At 31.5% G+C, this 24,955-nt stretch overlaps 1 protein-coding gene across 3 annotated transcripts; it reads right to left on the reverse strand.

Moving 5' to 3' along the window:
• Positions 1–9,248: 9,248 nt before the first annotated feature.
• Positions 9,249–24,191, reverse strand: LOC143063168 (organic cation transporter protein-like). 3 transcript variants are annotated; one of them, XR_012974957.1, is made up of 11 exons: positions 23,981–24,191; positions 23,226–23,386; positions 19,719–19,911; positions 17,654–17,757; positions 17,016–17,170; positions 15,548–16,254; positions 14,320–14,541; positions 13,665–13,891; positions 11,976–12,157; positions 11,346–11,500; positions 9,249–10,577 (listed from the first exon to the last, which is right to left on the reverse strand). XR_012974957.1 is itself a non-coding variant. In XM_076235156.1 (11 exons), exons 2-11 carry the CDS (start codon positions 23,366–23,368, stop codon positions 10,517–10,519), a joined length of 1,611 nt encoding a protein of 536 aa, XP_076091271.1. In that variant the 5' UTR covers positions 23,369–23,386; positions 23,981–24,168; the 3' UTR covers positions 9,249–10,516. The 3 variants fall into 3 exon arrangements, 2 of the variants coding, with proteins under 2 accessions (XP_076091271.1, XP_076091270.1); XM_076235156.1 differs by having other exon boundaries at positions 15,424–15,592; positions 23,981–24,168; XM_076235155.1 differs by having other exon boundaries at positions 16,083–16,254; positions 23,981–24,134.
• Between the last annotated feature and the right edge of the window lie 764 nt (positions 24,192–24,955).

Here is a 24,955-nt window from a genome sequence, read left to right on the forward strand (position 1 = left end):
AGTATACACCTCAAAACCCTACATTGTCGAGGATTGCAGGAACGTTATGCGTTCCTATATGTACCATCGCCACTAACGATGTGACGTCGCCTTTCTATGTATATTTTAACTATGATTATATGGTTATGTTTGAATGAATATTGAACCATACACTTGTATTTTATTGAGAGTCAAACCTAATCGAACATAACGCGAAGTATACACTTCAAAACCCTACATTGTCGAGGATTGCGGGAACGTTATGCGTTCCTATATGTACCGTCGCCACTAATGATGTGACGTCTCGTTTCTATGTATATTTTAACTATGATTATATGGTTATGTTTGAATGAATATTGAACCATACACTAGTATTTTATTGAGAGTCAAACCTAATCGAACATAACGCGAAGTATACACTTCAAAACCCTACATTGTCGAGGATTGCGGGAACGTTATGCGTTCCTATATGTACCGTCGCCACTAATGATGTGACGTCGCATTTCTATGTATATTTTAACTATGATTATATGGTTATGTTTGAATGAATATTGAACCATACACTTGTATTTTATTGAGAGTCAAACCTAATCGAACATAACGCGAAGTATACACCTCAAAACCCTACATTGTCGAGGATTGCGGGAACGTTATGCGTTACTATATGTACCATCGCCACTAACGATGTGACGTCGCCTTTCTATGTATATTTTAACTATGATTATATGGTTATGTTTGAATGAATATTGAACCATACACTTGTATTTTATTGAGAGTCAAACCTAATCGAACATAACGCGAAGTATACACCTCAAAACCCTACATTGTCGAGGATTGCAGGAACGTTATGCGTTCCTATATGTACCATCGCCACTAACGATGTGACGTCGCCTTTCTATGTATATTTTAACTATGATTATATGGTTATGTTTGAATGAATATTGAACCATACACTTGTATTTTATTGAGAGTCAAACCTAATCGAACATTACGCGAAGTATACACTTCAAAACCCTACATTGTCGAGGATTGCGGGAACGTTATGCGTTCCTATATGTACCGTCGCCACTAATGATGTGACGTCGCGTTTCTATGTATATTTTAACTATGATTATATGGTTATGTTTGAATGAATATTGAACCATACACTTGTATTTTATTGAGCCAAACCTAATCGAACATAACGCGAAGTATACACTTCAAAACCCTACATTGTCGAGGATTGCGGGAACGTTATGCGTTCCTATATGTACCGTCGCCACTAATGATGTGACGTCGCGTTTCTATGTATATTTTAACTATGATTATATGGTTATGTTTGAATGAATATTGAACCATACACTTGTATTTTATTGGGAGTCAAACCTAATCGAACATAACGCGAAGTATACACTTCAAAACCCTACATTGTCGAGGATTGCGGGAACGTTATGCGTTACTATATGTACCATCGCCACTAACGATGTGACGTCGCCTTTCTATGTATATTTTAACTATGATTATATGGTTATGTTTGAATGAATATTGAACCATACACTTGTATTTTATTGAGAGTCAAACCTAATCGAACATAACGCGAAGTATCGGTTCAAAACCCTACATTGTCGAGGATTGCAGGAACGTTATGCGTTCCTATATGTACCATCGCCACTAACGATGTGACGTCGCCTTTCTATGTATATTTTAACTATGATTATATGGTTATGTTTGAATGAATATTGAACCATACACTTGTATTTTATTGAGAGTCAAACCTAATCGAACATAAAGCGAAGTATACACTTCAAAACCCTACATTGTCGAGGATTGCGGGAACGTTATGCGTTCCTATATGTACCGTCGCCACTAATGATGTGACGTCGCGTTTCTATGTATATTTTAACTATGATTATATGGTTATGTTTGAATGAATATTGAACCATACACTTGTATTTTATTGAGCCAAACCTAATCGAACATAACGCGAAGTATACACTTCAAAACCCTACATTGTCGAGGATTGCGGGAACGTTATGCGTTCCTATATGTACCGTCGCCACTAATGATGTGATGTCGCGTTTCTATGTATATTTTAACTATGATTATATGGTTATGTTTGAATGAATATTGAACCATACACTTGTATTTTATTGAGAGTCAAACCTAATCGAACATAACGCGAAGTATACACCTCAAAACCCAACATAGGTAATGAATTGATTAATAACACTTTCTTTTAGTATTTAATAGCTAAGGTTCCAACTCTCTCAGAAGTTTTTGAACTTTGGCTAATATTCAAAATCCCTTTTGGTCTTTAAGTTTTTCACGCGATTCAGTTCATATACACATTTCTCGTTCAATCGATTTTGAGTTTTTTTTTATCAAGATAAATCATGAATTTGCTATGGACAAATAATTTTAAAAAAGGGTTATTATTATTTATTATCATACGTTACATATATTTCAAACAATTCTATTGGGTGAAACCTTATCACGTGACATGAAATAATTCAGTTAATTTTCATTCAATTGCAAGGAAGGACGAATAACCCTAAAAAATTACACCAGCGGTGAATAACCCTATTATTCACCGGTGAATAACCTTTTTTATTCTTTATTGGAATTATTTTAGTAGGTTTCTCTATATGAATTGGATTTTGAATAAAAAAGCATATTCACTTGAGAAAGTGTTATTCACCGCGCTAAACGTCACGCGCTTTTACATGCAACGTTATGGTAAAATGATTCGTGTAAAATTTGTTTTGGTATATGTTTGTCATTAAATACATTTTCTTTTCTCGGAATATGGAATAAAACAATTACTGTCTTTTGTTTCGGTAAATATGGGGTTTAATTGACTTTTGAAAACTGATATTCACTTCGGCCTCAGCTCAAAACCTAATTGTAATAGAAACAAACATTATCAAAAAAACTGTCTTAATCTAAAATGTAAAGGTTTCAATGCTGTATGCCTTAATGTTAGACATATTTTATCTAAATTTGACGAGTTAAAAAATATAATTACTATAAACAACAAATATTTAGATTTATTTGGATTAGTTGAAACATTCTTAAAACCTGACATTAACAATGAACAATGTAAAGTGCCGGGATACAAAATTTTCAGAAAAGATCGCCAGTGTAAGGATGGTGGTGGCCTATTGGTTTATGTCAAAGATTCTATTGCAGTTAAAAATCGATCTGATTTATCCATTAATACATTAGAAACTTTATGGTTAGAGGTAGAATATCCAAAATCTAAACCTTTCTTTATTTGTACTATTTATAGACCACCAAATTCCCCTCAGTCCTGGATAGATCTTTTTGAGGAAGAATTTAATGCAGCTCTTTCAGAAAACAAAGAGATAATTTTAATGGGGGACTTTAATATTGACTTGATTAAAATTGAGAATAAAAAATGGATCAATTTCATAAACAATTTTAATCTTCAACAACAAATTTCCACTGCAACACGTATTTGTGACAAATCTGAAACTCTAATTGATCATATTTACACTACTAATCCTGAAAATATTGTCCATTGTCATGTACCTTCATATGCTTTAAGTGACCACTATCCTATATGCTTAAATAGAAAAATCAATATAAAGATAAAAAAAGAAAATCATATCGAAATAAAGTATAGGTGTTTCAAAAAATTTAATGAAGATGCCTTTTGTACAGACTTACATCAAACCCCTTTTCATATTGTTGAAATGGAAAATGATATTGATATTGCTGTCGACAAATGGTATGAACTTTTTAATCAAGTTATAAACAAGCATGCACCAATGAAAACTAAAAGAGTAAAAACATTTAAACAAGCCGAATGGTTTAATGAAGAAATTAAAAACTCCATTCAATATAGGAATATGTATCATTCAAAAAAAGATTGAATAAACTTTAAAAAGTGGCGTAATAAAACAACGTCGTTAATATTTAATGCAAAAAGGTATATTACCAAAACGCCATAACTAGTTCCAAAAATAGTAAAGAACTTTGGAATCATATTAAAGAGTTAAATCCAAAAGAGGATAATATTTTTCCACCTAAAATGCAGTATGAAAATCAAACGGTTTATAACAACCAAGATATTGTAAATACTCTTAATGTTCATTTTTCATCCGTAGCTGAAAAACTTATTGGAAATAATACTTCAGATATGGATTTTTCTATGCTACAAAATTTTACTAGTGAAAAATTAAAGAAAACTGAAAATTTTCATTTAAAACTCATTTCCATTGGAGAGGTGTGTTCTCAAATTTTTAAAGTTAAGTGCAGAAATAATATCCCCATCATTAACTTTTTTAATAAACAAAAGTATAACTTCAAATCGTTTTCCGCAAAAATTAAAACTTGCAAGAGTAACTGCTATACATAAAGGAGGACCAAGAGATATTCCCTCAAATTATCGTCCAATTTCTATTTTGAATACCATATCTAAAATTTTCGAAAGACATGTATGTACACAGTTATATGAATTCCTTAACAATAAAAAATTGTTACATATCGCCCAGTCAGGTTTCAGACAAGGTCATTCCTGCCAAACAGCGCTAACTAAACTAATTGACGAATGGTTAAAATATTTAGATAATGGAGAAATAGTTGGTACAGTGTTTTTAGATTTCAGTAAGGCTTTTGACCTTATTAACCATGCCATACTTCTAGAAAAGTTAAAATTTTATCATATCGGAAAACATACAATAGATTGGATAAAATCATATTTGTCTGACAGACAACAAGAAGTCCAATACGCTAACATTAAATCTGAAAAATCGTTTGTAAAGTATGGAGTGCCTCAAGGTTCTATTTTAGGTCCGCTGTTATTTTTAATATATATAAATGATTTACCACTTCATGTTAAACAATCCAATATGGATTTATATGCTGATGATTCAACATTGCATTTTCATGATAAAAACTTTGAAAAAATAAACAGCATATTGCAAAATGATTTAAATGCTATACAATCTTGGTGTAACAATAACAGTATGAAAATCAATGCACAAAAAACTAAGTGTATGAAATTGGGTTCAAAACAAAAACTTAAACAACTATCAGAATTATGTATTACCGTCAACGAAACATGTATTGAGAATGTCCATTCTTTCAAATTACTTGGAATAGACATTGATGAAAATTTAAGCTGGGAAGATCATGTTGATCGTATATGTAAAATTATCTCATCTAAAGTATCACTTTTATATAAAATTAAAGTATATTTGCCAATACACACAAGGCAACTATTTTATAATGCATATATTCTACCATATATAGACTATTGTAGTTCAGTTTGGGGAAATTTATTACAAAAAGATTCAGATAGAATCATAAAACTTCAAAAAAGAGTAGCAAGAATTATACTGGAATGCGATATTTCTATTCCATCTAATTTCATGTTTTCTTCTTTAAAATGGCTATCTTTTACCAAAAGAATAAAATACCAACAATCAATTCTAATGTATAAAATTGTAAATGGGCTAACACCTGATTACTTAGCAATACTAAATATTGATGATGTGCAACGCCACAACTTACGATCTGTCTCTAATAATGATCTTTTTGTTCCAAGACCAAATACAAATTTTTATAAAAAATCTTTTCATTATTCTGCAACCAAAGTATGGAATAATTTACCACTCGAAATAAAGAAATGTCCTAATGTCGAATTATTCAAGAAACATAGTTATAATCATTTTCTTGAAAATTATATGCAAGTCAACTAATTTGTTTTCCTCTAACAAAACTATATCAAATATTGTCATTTATTACCCTTTGTATATTTCAATGATTGAATTGTGTATATACTAGTAATATATATTGTAAATTAATGTATGAATGTATGAATGTTAACTGTATGCATGTATTTTGTTTGAGGGCCTCAATGAAAATTAGACTATTTCTAATTGAGTTACCCTCTTTAAATAAAGAATTTATTATTATTATTATTATTATTATTATTATATAACCCCGTGAAATTACGGCATAAGTCCGTGAACAAAAGACAGTAATTGTATAGAGTTTGTTGATTTGTACTTGAGTTACCTCCCATGAAAATGACGTCATAGACGTAAATAAACAAAATGGCAGCATTCACGTTACACCTGTGGAAGCCCATCAAAAGACGAGGAAATAAGGCATTAGACATGAAAAGAGCTGAGAGTGCCAGCAGCCGATAATATCTCTTATAAACGGTCCTTTTCAGGGCCATCAATATTTTACAAAAAGATTCTACTTTTGTTGTAAATTCTAGAAATTCGAACACAAATGTATTTTCAAACGTCAGTCTGTGTGTTATGTTAAAAATATAGACACTATAGTCAGTGTTCGAAATGCCCTTCCACTGTTAGTTCGGTATAATAAAACAATTGTGGCCCCTTAAAATCGATGAATATCCAAAATTGTCAACCCTTAAAAGTTATTTCACTTCGGGCTGAGCCCTCATTGAAATAACCTTCTCGTGTTGACAATTTTGGATATTCACCTCTTCAACGGGCCATAATTGTATATTGTTCAAGGGAGGAATACCCGTGACTCGGATATACCATAACGGTCAAAGAAAGTATAATGGCATTGTTAAAACTTTCAAAGTTTATGACTTCAAATTTACCACTTAAAATCCATGATGAAACAGCTTCCTGGTGAGCTGAAATTTTTATCAAGAAATATTAAAGGCATTGGGAAATAAACAGGTTATGCTGCAGTGTTGCTTCACAGAAACGAAAGTTGACAATTGAAAACATGATGTCATTTGGCTTCTTTTCGTTCTTTTTTTTTTTTGTCTTCATTGTTCGAAATGACTGCTCCCTTTTTAATTTCTACCGACCACTGTTAATAAAGACGATACAAAAAATAATTAATAAAATTTTCTCATAGATATATCTTTACCTGTCGTCATCCAAATTTCATTAAGATTGATTGAATGATTGGTGTTAAACGCAACTTTCAGCACTTATGTGCAATTTATGGAGGTAGGTTTTTATTGGTAGATGGAGCTGTAGTGCCCTTAAAAAACCATCAACCTTTGGTAGAAAAACTTTCAATCCTAGTCGATTAAGGTTTGAGCCGAGCGCACTTTCCTCATGAAGGATCCGAATTCAAAACCTCATTGTTGACAGGCTAGTGATACAATTGTTCGACGTATAGCACTCGGTCACCTAGGTCCCGGTAGAAAATGTTAATGTGAAATACAAACGATAATCATCAAATGTTTTGCCATTAGATAATTTATCCAGAGTAATCACTAGAAACGAACACGCTTTCGAAATACAAAAAAAAAATGGAATGGCCGCGCCTATTCATGTTGATTTAAAAAGGTCTGTTAACAGAATGGTAGTTTTATTCAGTTGTAAATCAAATATGCAACTGCAAACAGTGGATTTAATTTTTATTCTTTATAAGAGGGATTTGTATTGCAGGATCTGCTTTTAATAGACCTTTTCAATATCTCTCGACACCTACAGTTGAGAACGACTACGACAGGTAAAATGTGAAGGGTCGTCTCAAAAATAAAAAAAAATGAGATCATTATTGATTTTATTGCTTTCAATCATTGACAATGATAAAACTTTCCTACAGAGTCCATGTTTTTTTTTTAATTTATTATAAAGAAAAGGATATACTTTAAATCACATTTCATCTTTTAGACGTTTAGCTTCTAGCTGTCCTGGTTGAAAACGAAAAGAACAAATTATGTTTTATTGTAGTTCATATTTAATTAAACAATGATTATGTCGGTTAACAAGGGCGGCACATGTCTGTTAGTTTTGGCCTTGGATGCCTCCATAACTTACTCAATACTTTGTATTATTTCAATTCACCAATTTGGTGTTCCACTTGAATGCTGTATTCAACAATCACTGCTTAAATGTTGTAACATTGAAACGAGGAGTCAATTATATTTTTTTTTAAAATTCATCCAGGAAAAACTTTACCTCGAACATCTTGAAGCGTTGATAAAAAAAAAAACAATAACAAAAAAAAAAAAAAAACGTGATATTTTCCTTCGACCTAAAAAATCAATATGTAATTATGTAAAAATTGAATATGTACATCAACTAAGGTAAAGATCGGTGGAAAAACACAAAGTTGGTCGTGTTCTCAAGTGTGATACGGACGGACGGTCCAGTATTCTTTTTCATTTTTGAAAAAAAAATCATAAAAGCTTTTACACCAACAAATAAAATCGTTATTGGCATGCGGCAAATATTTAGCGAAAGACTCACATAATCACAAAAGTGAAGAGAAAATGTGTAAGAATTCTGAATGATTGGAATATTTGTTTAATCAATTCAACATGAAATTTCGTGCAAATTCATACGAAATAAGAATATTATATGACAGAGACATATGTATGGTGGACGGATGCGGACGTTTCCCCTTTTCGTGTTTTCGGGGAAATCTAGAAATCGAGAAAGTGAAATCGAGAAATTGAGAAATCGGGAAATCGAGAAATCAAGAAATTGGGAAATCGAGAAATAGAGAAAGCAAAAACGCAAAATCGAGAATCCATTTCGCGTTTTCGCGTTTTCGTGTTTTCTCTTGCGTGTTTTGGCGTTTCTGCTTTCTTGATTTCTCGATTTCTCGATTTCCCGATCTTATCTGTTTCCCAATTTCTCGATTTCCCTATTTCTCGATTTCCCTATTTCTCGATTTCCCGATTTCTCAATTTCTCGATTTTGCTTTCTCGATTTCTCGAATTCCCAATTTCGCGTTTGCAAAATGAAAGGAGAAGTCACGAAAACGCGAAAAGGCGAAATAAATGGCCGCATCCGGCCACCATACATATATTTATTTATTTATTTGGTTGATATATATTCTTACACTATATAGTCAAAACAGTATAAAACCGCCAATCCAATATGATACGAAATGATAATCACGATGGTTTTTGTCTTTGAGACGACTCATCCATTTTACCTGTAAACTGTAGGTGTCATTAGTCGGTGTCGAGAGATGTTGAAAAGGTCTAATTATAGGCATATTATTTTAACTGTGTTATTTAACTGTATCTCGAGAACATCAGGATTGTTATTGCACTTATTGTACACCGATCCATTCGGTTTATCAATTTGTCTAAGGTGTACTTAAAATGAAACATCTAAATATTAAAATTCTGCTCTCGATTTTAATATAATGTCATATCTTTATTTCATCATAAAGATAAACCAGCACTTCAACTTTTCTTTGATTCCTTATGAAGTAAAACGTAAGCTACCTCGAATACAACAACGCCATGCGTGGACCTTTACAAAGTAATACACTTTGCAAAATAACGACAACAAATAAGATAAGATAAGATAAGATAATTTTATTAACCAATCATGGTGCCCAAAATTAGAGCTATACAATCAAAATAAAGCACAGTAAATGATTAGAATGATGAGAATGATTAAAGTACATTTAAACTAAAAACATGAATACACATTTACACTATGTAACATGATTATAAACCATGTTATTGACAAAAAATAAAGTTATTTTGGGTGCGATTGTGACCTTGAGAAATTACATAATTGTTTTAATCCTAGTTCTATCGGAGATAACTCCTGATAGATTTTATTACATACATATATATTTTTTTCAAACTACATTGATATTTTCTAAGATTTTCCTCCGTTCTTCAAAAAGGGAGTACAATAAATTAGATAGGTTTGAAGTAACAAAAAAAATCTTCAGATGAAGGAATCCAAGCATGTTCATTTCATCAGATAATCTTGAAATTGTTTTGAATTGTAATAGAATTTAAATAAGACAGATGTTGAGATCTTGTATCTATCAGAACAGGACATTTTGACAGAAATGTAGTTCGTCTTCAACTGCGTTCATACATTGCTTACACTTTCTGTCTTACCAATATACCTTGAAGTTCCTTTTCGATTTCAAATATAACACACGTGATAACTTAAGTCTTTGAACTACAAACCTACAAACTAGATTTGTTGTATACAAATAAAAAGTTCGAGGGCTTTCAATAGCTTGTGTCGACAACAATGACTTTCTTTTGCTGTGCGAAAAGTTATTTTCACTATTGTACACAAATAAATCCGGCATTGTTCTTCATTTTGGTGGAAATGCTTTTAATTTTTATCCTGTATATACAAAGTTATTTATTTCCTGTTTATTTCTGTTTCGGGCTCAATTTTGTTTTGAGAAATGAGTATTTTTGACTGAACAAACAGATGTTGCATTTGAAACAGAATATGTTCATCTTTCTTATACCTTAAATTCTAATTTTTGTTTGTCCTCTTTTTGCGAAAACCTTTACTTTAAAGTCTCTGATGTTCGGTTCCGTGTAAATCTACCTGTATTTACAACTATCGTGATCGTAAATTTGAGAAGGGAATGTGTCAAATGTCAATGAGACAACAACCCGACCAAATTACACTAATAAAGGTAACATTTCTCATTTTAATTCCCATGTTTAAATTAGTGGGTTTGATTACTTCTTTTTATTAATAAAGAAGTCTTATCCAATTATAAGTATATACAAAAATTACATATCAATACAAAAACAATATACCAGTGGCAGTTATATCATTTTTCAAAATATGTGTAATTATGTTGTTTCTTTTAAAGAATCCAGTTCCTGCACCTGTTCTACTTCGTGTGGTAGATTACTGAAAAAAATTAGAATATGAAATAAATACTGCATGGACTAAAGATGAATATTTTGTTTTCATTTATTAATTCTGTCGTTCTTTCTGTTTATGTTTATCACTATTATATAAAAAGTTATCTTTCAATTTTCTTTCTTATTTTCAAATATAATTTTGCATCACATCTGTTTTAGTTTGTAACCCGGATTTGTTTTCTCTCGATCGATTTATGACTTTTGAACACCGGTATACTACTGTTGCCTTTATGTACTTTAGATGTATCCACCTAAGGCTTTGTATGCAAACACGTTCTCCTTGTATATGTACATCAATTTAGAGAAAGTTTTCTCTCAGTTTTCTTACTTTTTTTCATTCGTCCTTTTGCAGTACTAACTTTACTTACTTTTATTTTAGATATGTCCACCTTTGCATACAAACACATCATTAAAGTTAGAAACCCGTGTAAGGAAATACATGTATAAGAAAAGACTGTTTTGCAAACAGGACTATAGTCTTAATAAGAACTTATTGTTCCTGAATGCTCTTTAAATTTATACTTGCTTGGCTTTCTATCTTGATCTGAGCGTTACTAATGAGTCTAATTTAGACGAAACGCGCTTCTGTATCAAATTATAAGCCATGTTACCTTTGATAACTATTCTTTTATCGCATATTTTAACATGTGCGATCAATATGTTTTAATTAAAAAAAAGAAAACGCTTTTTTTCAATTTCTTATACATTATACCGGGGTACATAATTTTTCATTATAAAGTACAAATGTACATACTTATTAAGAGTTTTTGCGTCTTTGATTGACTCTGGGAGCAGTGTTTTGACCGTTTCTGGTAAGGCGAAAGCAGCAAGAAGTCCCGCAACCAGTCCTACGGCTCCGAATATAATCAATGGTAAAGCTTTGCCGAACTGTGTTGAAAAAACTGAGTCCTGTAAAATACAAATAAGTTCCAAAATATTTTGTTTTACTTTCTTTCATTATTCAATCTATAGTTGAGCTATAGCAATGCTATTTTATTATACACATGTATTCATAAAATCGGTATAGTACAAACATCTTAAACCTAATTATATAAGAGATGAACTATTGTGTCTTAAAGAAAATTTACAATCCATATCATTAATTTGTTATATACGTTGAATATTATGTGTATTTTATTTATTTTTGTAAGCTCTGTGTTCTGTGCAACTTGTCATGACAGTTATTGTTAAACAACTTTTATATTTAATTTGTTAGCATGTATTTGTTTTATCTAACGGTGTCTATCCATATATTTCCTATGCATACTTTGAAGCCAAGTCGACGTGACAAATATCAAATGCTTCACGGGACTAGAATAGTTGTCTTCTTAATTTCTAATACAGTAATAATTACATAATGAGGAAGTCATTACTGAAAACTTACCAATTCTCCTATGTATGCTGAGGTAATTGATCCTATTCGACCTGACATGCTGCATAAACCAAGAGCTGATGCTCTCAATACAGTTGGAAATAATTCAGCCGTTATCAGATATGCAAAGAAGAAGGCAATGGTTGTAAAGAATTTTCCGCCCATTGCTAAAGTAATGGTCAACCAACTAAGAGCTGTAATTAAAAGTATACAAACATTGTGTTGGATGTTTATACGTGCTTCTATTACAATTTGTAAATGTGGTATATTCAATTTCCCTACCATGTCGTAATTTGTTTTTTTCTGTTCTAATATCGATGAAGAGTCTCATTTGGAAATAAGTCATAATACGTTAGCTGATGTGTTAATTGCATGATGAGAGACGCTTAACCTGCCTATAAACTGGGTCCCGTTTTAAAGGTTCATGCGATTTCATTAGTTTGTTTTACTTCGATTTGTCCCTTCTGAATTAAAAAAGTATGTGGCACACCTTTTCAGAATTTTCTAAGTCGAGATGAGAAGTCAGCCTTTATCATTATTATTGTTATATCATCTCTAAAATGTTTATTTTCTGCAAATTTACAGTACATAAAACTTTGAATTATTTAAAAAAATAATAGTATTTTTTCTTCCCTTAGAAATAGATTGAATTAGCAATGTATTTGGTACATTTCTTCGGAATTACGACTGTAAAGCTCTACAACTTTGTATCTGACTTTGCATATCAACTGTTTGAATACGAGCGCCATTGATGAGTCTTATGTAGACGAAACGCGCGTCTGGTGTTTAAATTAGAAGCCTTGTATCTGTGGTGAGAAATAATAAAAAAATAAAATGTTGAATTATCTAAGATTATCAACCGCTAGGTATAAACTGCACTACCCTTCCCGAGCACCTAGATCATCTCTGACTCTTTGGTTAGGTTAAGATTTGACCAGTATTTTATTGTTTGTCATGGCATTGCCTTTTCGTTTTGGACTTGTGAACTTGATCATCCGTTTAGTGTCTTTCGATACCTTTTTGTCAGTATTTTGCACAAGCTGACTGTTTTGATTTTTAAAGCTCTAAAACTTCGTATCTGATTTCGACTACCAATTGTTTTATTTAAAGAACCACTGATTAGTCTTGAAACTTGCGTCTAACGTACAAAATCATCTGCCTGATATCCTTGATGAGGTTTTATAAAATGTGTACATCGGTAAAAAAAAATGCTGCATCTTTTTTAATGAATTGGATTCTCCCGGTCAATTGCATTCAAATATCGAACGCGAGAGGAACTGTGTAACTCTAATAATTTTCGTTCAAGCAGAGTAACTTTTCTATTCACTTACGTAAGTTAATTTACCATTGTGATTGCTTTCTTCATTTCACTTTTATAATACATTTAAGTAAGTCAGATTAATACGTATCCCTCAGTTTAAGTTTGAAACCAGGATTTGGTTTTTTCTATCGATTTATGAGTTTCGAACAGCGGTATACAACTGTTGCCTTTATTCATTGGTTCTTGAAATCAGAAGTTTACAAAATTTTATACAGGATTTTCCTGTATACTTGATATGTAGGTAATTGTTTATAATTTGATATTTAATTCATTTATAATTTGTAATAACAATTGTGCGACTTAGATTGTGGTTGCTCCCCAGAAAAGTTATTGTAGCATATGGTCATTGAACCCCCTTGTTGGTGTCACCATATACTTACATTCAGAAGCATAAAGAGACGGGAAAATAGTGCAGAAACATGTCAGACCACCAATAACCATTGATGAACAGAAAAACACTTTCCGCCCAAATCGGTCTGGACCTAGTAAACAGAAGAAACAGGCAACTGTTTCCACTGTACTAGATATTCCAAAATTGACGTAAATGTTTCCATCAAATTTTGCTACATTCATTGATATTCCATAATATGTCAAACTGAGTGCAAACCTGCAAAACAAAATTAAGAAGATTTTCTTTCAAAGTGTTAATTCTTGTCACATGTTCCATTTTTGTTATTATTTTATCCTTACTATTTATCATATTTTCCAACCGAAAAGGCAATTATAACATTATTAAGAAAACAGACACCATCATATAACCGTATGATTGGCTACATTATTGTTGTTACAGAAAATGTGATTGGTTGCATACTCATATGTTATAATATGAAACTTATTGAAAACAATTCAGCATTATAGAAATATATATACTTCTCCGTATTATGTATTATAATTATATCTTTTTCTTGAAAAAAAAATGACTTATGAAGATAAAAAAAAATTTACACGAAGCCATTTCATATTCTAAATGAAAATATTTTTTTTAACAATTTCATTTTCATTTCAAATTCACATTTAGAAAATTATTTTTCTTACCAGTTCAGTGCTACTATGCACAGTCGCATGCATAACATCTTCGATTTCATTAATGCTTTCATAAAGTTGAAAATTGATGCATTTTTCTCCTTGTGGATAGTTATATCTTCTGATGAGAGGTTTATATTTTCTCCATTGGTCTTGGCAATCTCTTGCAGAATTGCAATTGCTTTTTTCTTCTTTCCTTGACTCAACAGCCAACGAGGTGATTCAGATATAAAACTACAAAAAAGATGAAGATATTTCACTAAGGTGTGTTAATCTAATTTGATTTTGATGATTTTAAATGTGATTTACATTTTGCAGGAACTAACATTCAAGCATTTTAAACTCTACTTGTGCTAAAGTAAATTTACAGACCTTAATAAAATGAGGTGCGTTAAGGCTAAGACTAAATCATTGAAGTATTAATTGATCTGTGTGTGGAAAATAATAATAATTGCTAGGTTTGTGATGATTTTAAGTTTGTTATAGTTCAATTTTGAAAAAAACGTATAAACAAAAAATATAATACTTTTAAATTTCAATTGAAAATAAGGCCCACTAATGACCTTATCGCACCCTTTCGTTTACTTGTCCAAAAAGAAAAGACATAAATGTATTAATAATATTAAAACATGAATGAACTTGCTCTCTTCAACAAAACAGTCACTAGCAACAACACATTCTCCGGGTTCCACAAGTTACATTTCAATGTATATGAAATAAATACGAATGTTCACTGTCCTCCATGTTTTATGTTGTGATGTTTTTTTTTCTAATTCAAGTGAAATAAAATATAACTGAATAGAGTAATTATAGTATATCGAAAAAATAATTCATATGCTTAAATATCTTATTGTTATTTGCATTTTGTTATTAGTACCGCCCATACATTTTTTTTACCTTTTATTCCTTTTTTAGTCAATGCCCAAATTTCCTTTAGAAATTACCGTGGTATTTTAATTTGATTTGAATATTACCAAGCATATAGACGCCTTTCCCCAAAGCATGTTTATTTTTTGAAAATGGACATAACCAAGCACATATATGTCAATCCCCAAAAGCTTGTTTTATTTTCAGCATTAGAAATATTGCTGCTTGATCATCAGATATTATTCTTACAACAAAGTTATAATGTATCCACCAATAAGTATACTGATGGTAAACATCAAATGTTCCCAATTGCGGATGAAAAATGCCAATAAAAGTAAAATGTAGAAGCCAATACAAAATGTAAAATACACACAGAACGAGGCTAAAAGTCTGTGTTTAGGCCCAACGAGCTCTGTTGCTAAAACAATATAAAGATAAATAGCATAAGAATAATATCCTAAGTGTAAGCTATCATTATATATGTGAATGATGAAAAGGTATAGAATATTTCTTTAAATCAGAGAGAAATGCATAATGGTCATATTCTTCTCCTTTTGTCATGAGCGGTCTTATATCTTAAGTTACAAGAACAGTAGTCTAATCTGGTTTTTTATCCATTGTGTTATGTTCCCAATTTGACTACGAGTGAATTTGGCGATTGATGCATGCATGACAAGAGACTATAATCCTTTCAAAACACAAAGTCGCGTTTCTTTTGGAGTTTATGCGATTCCGTAAGTTTTCGTTGGCTTACTTAGTTTGTATATTCGTCATCGACAAGAGACATTTGAACATCGATAAGTTAGTGTTGCTCAAATTAAGATAGTCTTCTTATTTTAACGGCACCACACCTCCTGATTTAAAATACAAAACAAAAACATCAATTAAAAAAGACGGTGTATTCTTACAACAACAACACAATAATGTATCCACCAATAGGAACACCAATGGCCCACATTAGATGTTCCCAATTCCGGAAGAAGAATGCTAATAAAAGCAAAATGTAGTTGCCAAAACAGAACGAGAAATACACACAGAACGATACAAAAACTCTGTGATCCGGCCCTACCATCTCTGTAGCTAAAAATAGAATAAGATAAGGCCATACAGAATAAACCCTGAGCTTCTCGGGCCCGTTGATTTTTTGTATAATAAAACGGATCCTTGAAGCAGGTTTCTGTCAGGATTTCCTTTGATACATCCTTTTGACATAAAATAAAGGACATATGCAAGCAGTTGATTGGTTTGTTCCGTTTGATATGGGTTTTGTTTTGTCATCCGGAGGAAGATACTAATGTACCTTTATTTGTTTCATTCTATCATACGCTCATGTTCGATGTGAGGAAAATAGCTGTGCTGATATATGTGCAAAAATATTGCCTACAGAGCATTTATTTCCCGCTTCATAGATATTAACAAAATTATAGTCGCTAGAAAATTTGATTTATGATATATCAGAGTTATTGTTTCATTTAAGCGAAAATATGTAAATTATAAACAGATTGTATGATAATCATTCTTTGAATATGACAAACACAAGGGTGAAAATCTACTGAAGCAAAAAAATAACGAGTTTTTTATATGTCAGAGTTATAAGATATCTGTGCGGATATGTGCAAATATGTAAATACCTTTCTGATATGTTTCGAAATAAGGCTTAATATCATTTGAAGCTAGAACATGTGATTAATTGTTTCAACTGTTCTAATATGTGTCTTGTATAAATTGTGCGGATATGTGTGTGATATATATATAGCGCAGTTATGCTACATTTGAATACGTGTAATTGCATCCGCGGAATTCAAGTAGAAATGACGTGAAAACTAATTATGATAACTTACCTAGAACATAAGGAACAATGTAGTAAATAACACTCCCAAAACCGTTGAAAAACTCAAAGATAGTCACTACGTCAAAACTAGGAATCAGAGGTCTTACAGCCGTTGATATTAGTAAAAGAGCAATTCCAAAACCAAGTAAAGGTTTACGACCAAACCTGTTAAAATAATCTACACATTTAGTTTTCATGCAAACGTTTCACCTTCAGAAGCCACAAAATAAATTTAGGAATATTTAAGGTTTAAAAAAGTGACAGTGGAAATGTTTTCTCGGCGAAAACTGGTTGTACAGATAGGCATTTGTTTCGTTCTTGAAACAACAACAAAAAATGAAACAGATTGACTTTCTTTAGTGTAAAAACGACTCCAAATTAAATTATAGTTTTATAACTCAAACATGAATGACATTAAGACTAAAAGTAAAGAAAATTTCTATAGTTAACTGTCACCCGGTGAAAATTTTCACTGTAGTACTAAAAACGATAAATGTTTGTTCTGGCAAATTAATTCTCTATATTTAATCAAAGGTAAGTAACGCACAAGATTTTGTAAAATGTATAACTTACATGGAATAATAGGGTAAACATTGATGATATAAACACCTCAAACAAGTAAAAGTGGGAAAAAAACTGCATACTTACGTGTCCGACAGAAAACCAGTGAATATTGATCCAACAAGGAGACCAAGATAGTGACTCATTAAAAAATGTGCCCGGTAAAACTTTTTATCACACACAACATCAAACTGAAAGCAAAACGTTACGGTATATATTTGTTATTTTTGATTCCCTATATTTCAACAGATCACCAATGAATTGACGATCTTCTGCAAAACTAGCTTTATGAAACAAACAACAGCCTGAATAGATCACCAGGTAAATATAACTATTAAATACCATGACATCTATTCTTCTTTCGTGTATTTTGGTACTTGGCATGAGTTATAAGGAACATTTCTTAAATTGTCCGTTTAGATTATTATTTTCATTAATTTAGTTAATAATTTGTGTTCTTTTTTAACGAATAGTTGTTCAACTGGCATGGTAGAGAATAATATATATATATATCCTTCGCTTTAAAATATTTGGCTTTTAGCGTTCCTGAGGAAGGTAACTACTCTAGTTATAGCACTCAATTGATAGATAGATATAAGCAGGTCAAATGATTATCAATACAATATTTTAAAAAATGCCACAAATAAAGTGTTATTTAATTTTTCTGCAATCAGTTATGGTTGCTTTAATTATTTTTTGCACTTTTTTTAAAACCTTGTATTGATAATCATTTGACCTGCTTATATATATCTATCAATTGCAGTGAGTCCTATAACTAGAATGGCAATTTGGCCAAGTTGACTTGCTGATAGATATTTTTTGGCTAATCTTGGATTGGATTTTTAAGTTGCGTTAAGGTACATATTCTGTACAATATTAATTATGCCCTAGACTATGCTCACAAACATGAGTTTATCTAGAATTTTGCTCTTTCCCTTTTCATTTCGTCTTGATGCACTTTTTGATTGATCTCATTACAAAGGAGTTGGAAGTAAATATCTCTGTTCGTTATTGTCAAAAACTATATATGAATTTATTTATTTTAAAACTAAGATAATACTATATAGATAAAACAGTTCGATTTGAAAAAAAAATAAAATAAACCGTTTTATGCTTAGAAAAAATCAAATTAATGTCACACAGTTAATTCGAAAATGTAAAAACAAATGTAACATATTGAATAATCAAACGCATGCAGTTTCCGTTAGTATAATATTTCGACGAATCAACAAAGTATTGATATAAAAACTACAGGAAAATATTGGTAGGTAAAACACATGTTGTATTCTATAATCTGAAGCTAGGAACTTGTGAAAATTTAAAATAGTAAATGTTCAATAGATTAAAAAAATACTTTAATTCTAAATATTTGATTAATGTTTGCGGCCTTCAATTAATTAGAACCAATATTCAAAATGGAAATTTAAAAGAAAAATTTAAAGACGCAGTTGTGTTTACAATAGTAGTATAGAACATAACAGAATTGTCACAGAAAATCTGTATTGTAGCACAATGGATGGGTCAAATCTTATTTCACCAGACTTATATCATGTGAATTTTGAAAGATACATCCGTTGTTTTGCTCTTTAAGTTAGTGTGTTCCTCACGGTTTGGTTTGCAGCCGCATTTATTTATTTCTCTTAATCGATTTACGACTTTTGATCAGGGGAAAACTACTGTTTCCTTTATTAGTCACACTGTGGTATAAATATATATAAAATGAAAGAGATCTTTAATGTATTACAGAATGTCACAAACAAGTAATGTCGGAGTTTTAACAATCCTTTTCAGTCGGTATCATTAAACTTTTAATCGAATAGCCTGAAAATTCAAGCAACGGTATTTTTCCGCACATTTTTTGTGACAGATATAGATGGGTTAATAGAACAGAACAATATGAAAAGTCTTTTGAGCATATTATAAGATGGAAATACGCTTTGAGTATCTTTTTGGCCAGCTAAAAAGTTTACAACGTTCATAGAGCTATAAATCTAAATCGTCTTCCTCCTATTAGGAAACCCTGCAACAATTTGAAATCGTTTTTATTTCCATTATATGTTAAAGATGACTTGCTTGCTGTTTTTTCTTTTTTCTTCATTTTCTTGGCGTATGCTACAAATTGATGATTTACAAAATAGTATATCTACTATACCTTAGATATGATGGTTTCTACAAATACACTTTGGTCATATACCCAGCTACTGCATTTGGTTTCAGATCCATTTATCATTATTGAACATTCTGTCCCATTATACCCGTGATCATAAACTACTTCAGATGTATTATCAAAGTATATTTGTGTGTGTAGAGATTCATTTCCTTCCAGTTCATGGGGCGTTTGACATCTGTGTAAAAAAGGTAAAGACTATTCTTAGCAACACATATCTATTTTTCAATTAGTCATCAGCTGCCAACTTCAGGTCCTCAATGCTCTTCAACTTCGTACTTTATTTGGCCTTTTTAACTTTTTTGGATTCGAGCGTCACTGATGAGTCTTTTGTAGACGAAACGCGCGTCTGGCGTATATACAAAATTTAGTCCAGGTATCTATGATGAGTTTATTTACTACGTTTCAAATTGTTTGGACAAAAAGTAAAATAACAAAAGAACGAACTCCAAGGAAAACTCAAATCGGAAAGTCCCTAATCAATAAACTCATCACGAATACCAGAATTTAAATTTTATATTTGGGTCAGACGCCCGTGTTGTACAGTTGTTAGGACAGGAGAATGCTACATCTGACTCACAAAAGAAAATAGTATACTCTTTAAGATACAGAAATATGAAAAAAAACTAAATGGAAAATTCTATAAAAAAAATTCTTCGTGTAACACAATATTGTTCAAATGTTGGTGTTTATTGTGAGATAGGATATAGCCTTGTATCCCGATATTATCGCCAAGATATTACTGTATTGGTGTAACCTTGAGGAATTTACCTGTTTAACATTTGAAAAAAAAAACATGTAAATGATATCAAACTAATTATACAGCCTCAGGAAAAGTAAATAGAAAATTGTCTTAGTGACTACCAATGACCTTCTGTTGTCTTATTGTTAGAATAAAATAACTCATAAAAAATACCAGTACGCCTGTCGCACGTTTCATCTAGTAATAATGATACTTTATTTCCGCCGATTCCGTAACCAAATACAGCTTATTAGATAAACTCATCATAGATACCTGGACTAAATTTAGTATACGCCAGACGCGCGTTTCGTCTACAAAAGACTCATCAGTGACGCTCGAATCCAAAAAAGTTAAAAAGGTCAAATAAAGTACGAAGTTGAAGAGCATTGAGGACCAAAATTCCTAAACGTTTTGCCAAATACAGCTAAGGTAATCTATGCCTGAGGTAGAAAAGCCTTTGTAGAAAAAAAAATTGTAAACAGTAAATTTATAAATATAACCATATCAATGACAATTCATGTCAGCACAAAAAGTGCTGACTACTGGTCTTGCGATACCCTCGGGGAAATATATGACAAACTTAATTTTATCACTAATTCCTTGTCAGGATTTAGCAATACGTCAGGTCTCCTTTTTTAAAATCTCTTTAAATACGAAAATATGAAATATTGCCATGATATGTAAAAGCCATTATTTTATCTAAATATTTGAATGGCTATACATTCTGTTTTTTTACAGATATGTTTGCTCAGTATGTTCGCTTCTAACACAACTGAAGACACTGTATGTCGAAATTTACACCCTGTGCAGTAAAATGGGTACATTTAATGTTTTCAAGGCTGTTGTGTGTTCAAGGGTGTTTATGTGAACAGGATATAGAAAATCGAAGGAATTGAAAACGATTAAGAGGGGTTCAACCAGATGATACCACATATCAAAATTGTATGACTTTTAATTGTTTAACAATTCGACAGAAATGTGTAATATACGGAATGTGGGACATAAACTAGTGTAGCCTCCATTCATTTTGAGCTAACGAAAGTATTTGTAATATTTGTTCTGTTGTCTAAATGTTGAGAAAAATATGTTGATGATATATATCGAAAATGTTCTTGCTTGTTTTTAATAAGTTAAATACAGGAGAAGGTATAACACATGATAGCCATTATTTGCACTCGGGAATAATCGCAAAAAACTGCTACCTAAAAGATTATTAAAAAATATCATCTTCTTTGAATCAGTGACATATTGTCAAAGGTCTTGGTTCGTATCTATATATCATGATAAGATCTCAAAGTAGACTTTCTGTGGCAGTTTTAGAAGTTTTAAATTAATTACAAGAAGTTTAAGCCCTTAGGGTGACAAAACATTGTCTTATGATTTATGAACCTTTGACAAATGTAGTAATTTTAGATAAGGATTTTCTCCCAATTCAGGTCAGTAAAGGACAAACAACGTTTCTCCTGTATTACAGCAAAATTCATTGAGTGTGTAGCTAAAGGTAATATCTTGAATTACCTTGCTTGCTAGCTGAACCGTGAAATCATTATTAGGTTAGATATACTACCGTCTTTTCTGATTAGTATAGTCCCACAGACATATAGGTTGGTTATATGTTGGACTAGTCTACTCTTAAATGAGGATTATCGGATAGTTTATCTAACTTAATTACTAATGACTTCACGATTAAGCTTGCAAGCAAGCTACCTTTTTAAAGGTATGTTGCTGTAAGATTAAATTAGAGTTATCTCTCTTTGTACAGTTGGTACCAGGATTATAATGTACAGCTGACGCCTGACCTCAACTCTAACAATATTTTGAAAAGATGTGTGTCGATCAGTGTAATATTTTTTCCTTGACAATATGTTCGTTAATAACTTATGACTTCTATGATTAGGACGTTTATGTTTAATATATGTGTAATGAATACCGGGATAATGAGCGGAAACAAGTGGTCACATCTACTTTTGTTGTTGTAGAATTGTAAATCATTACTTAACAAGGAGCATGCATGAGTTTTAAGAAGGTCAAGAAACAAGTAATTATAAGCAATAAAACTAACCTCTTTTTTTTTGTTTTTTTGTTTTTTATTTATTTAGACGATCAACATCTATACATATTTGTTAATAAACAAATGCCTACGCATGTAACATTAAAACGCTAGCTGGTGATATTCTTGTCATATTTTATATAGTATCACACAATATAGAGCTACACAAACTGGCTCCATCGGGTGCATGCAGTCATATAGGCGAACTTGGTTACAAATATGAATTATGTAGCTAACTGCGCTGTGTAAACAATAAGACGTCCAAGCCTTATTCGTTTGGAATTTTATCATAAAACTGTTCCTCATATCTTTAGTCCATCAGGTTAAAGTGTACATAGTGACAATAAAATTAAAACAGCTGATGAATCAAAGTATATCTTAGCAATGAGGGTCTTGACAGGGGGTCTTCGTGTCTGTATTCTTTGTTTTTTTAAGCCAAGGCAGGGTACTGACATAAATTAGATTATATAATTTTTGAAATAAATTCAAGATCATGAAATATTTTATTTTAATCAGTAAAAGCTTTATCTGGCAAAGCAGTTGTTTGGTTAAAATGTTTGCAAGTTTATTTCTGTACTGACGACTCGGGTTTATATGGAAATACTCAGGTTCTAACCATTGTATCTCGAGCTTACCTGAAGATTTTTAGGAAATAACATGCACATTGGAATGGCTATCATACAGTTTTCTTTGTTCTTACCTGTGTTCATGCTCTCCAAATGTAAAATTCATAGCAAATGTAGTCAACGCATTAAATATGGGTGCTATAGACAGGAGGACGATGATCATCTTTTGATATTTACCAAATCCACCAATTTTGTTTACAATGGCGTCGTACTCCATGTTTTTGAATGTATTCACCTAAAAATACAAAGTCTTTAAGATTCTGTGTATATAGCGTAGGCGAAGCAATTATTAAAACGTTTTGCTCTTCGCAGTCTTAATCCAATTAAATATGACATCTGGAAAGGCTAGTGTTATCCCGTTACGCTTGGTGTGATGCTGTAACGCCTTTCTGCGCAGGAAAGTCTCAGCATAATGCCTTTCAATACTTCATAATTATTTGGAATAAACTTTAGCCCATTTTATTGTCATAGAGAATTGCTATCTCGAGATTGCTTGTATAATGAGGAGAACTACTACAAAATATGAATCTTTATTTCTTGTTCTAGTTCTTATCTTTTTTTTTAATATACTTTAATATCTATTTTTATAAAATCGACTTCATTACACTACACACTTTATACTGTAACCATATCATACATATATTGCTCATATTTCATTTTATTTCTTTGTGTATGGTAGAGCTTATTGTTGGTAATATAAACGTTTTCACTTAAAGTTACTCTAGCTTTAAAAATATCTTCTATGGAAGTTAATACAATGATAGGTGCACTAAATGCTCGTTTTTGACTGTCCAAATTTAAGCATTTAAATATCAAAATGTTCACATACCTTATTCGATATCTCTGTATAAACTACCAGTTTGAGGAATTATATGTGAAAGCGAATATTTTACACTTGTAACTTTTATTTAACTGAACGTCAAATATCCTATAATGGTCTGACAACCTCTGAGGTGTCATCGGTTTGTAAAGATTTCAAGCGAAAAGATAGATTACATTGTCATATGGCGGTTTTGTTAAAAAATATTAGGCTCATTTTCAGACGCCACAGGAAATAATAAACGAATCTTGATTTTGTTGTATTAGCGTTTCCACTCCACTACACGCATCCTACACACCGGTACAAACTTGAACAAACCAGAGATCGATCGATATGAACATACAAAACATTGCATATGTTTAAAAGTGTAAAAGTGTAGCTTGTTTAGAAATAAAAAAAAATAATGTTTTTCATTAATAGATACAAGCTTTGATTTTACATATATATTTTTATATGTATTATTTTTTTTTTTTAACAAGGCAATGTCTTCATTTTCATCCGTTGTGTGTAATCTTTCCATCCAAACCATTCGTCTCTTTAAAAATTGTAATATGGGTTGAATTACATTTTATCTGCTTCATCTATATTATACTTAAGGATGTACTGAGGTGAGATTTTGGGATTTGTGTCAGTTAGATGTTCGGTTTCCATGGTGTTTTTCCCTTCAATACAAGATAACATATTTTGCCCCATAACACCCATTTGTCTTTTCATATAAAACTAAGGGTGCATTTGAAGGTGCACTAGCTACGAGATATAGATAAAAATCTAAAATACGATTGCTTTTGTTCAATCATTAGAAAGTGAATAGTGAACTACCCTTACCGAAAAATAAGCCCTGCGGCAAACATTTGCCGCAAGTTTGCAGCAAACCTTGCCGCAAGCTTGCAGCAAACGTTTGCGGCAAACTTGCCGCAACCATTTTACCATGCAAATGAAGTTTGCGGCAAGCTTGCGGCAAACATAATTATGCAAATTAGATTT

Source organism: Mytilus galloprovincialis, chromosome 2, assembly GCF_965363235.1.
Source record: "Mytilus galloprovincialis chromosome 2, xbMytGall1.hap1.1, whole genome shotgun sequence".
NCBI classification, from domain to species: Eukaryota; Metazoa; Mollusca; class Bivalvia; order Mytilida; family Mytilidae; genus Mytilus; species Mytilus galloprovincialis.

Coding starts and splice junctions, on each gene's coding strand:
- LOC143063168 (XM_076235155.1), bottom strand. CDS start 23,368: ATGGAGTACGACGCCATTGTAAACAAAATTGGTGGATTTGGTAAATAT. Junction 14,542..16,082: donor TACATTATTGTGTTGTTGTT/GTAAGAATACAC, acceptor TCTTTTTTGTAG/TTTTATATCTGAATCACCTC. Junction 12,158..13,664: donor GTCTCTTTATGCTTCTGAAT/GTAAGTATATGG, acceptor TTTTAATTACAG/CTCTTAGTTGGTTGACCATT.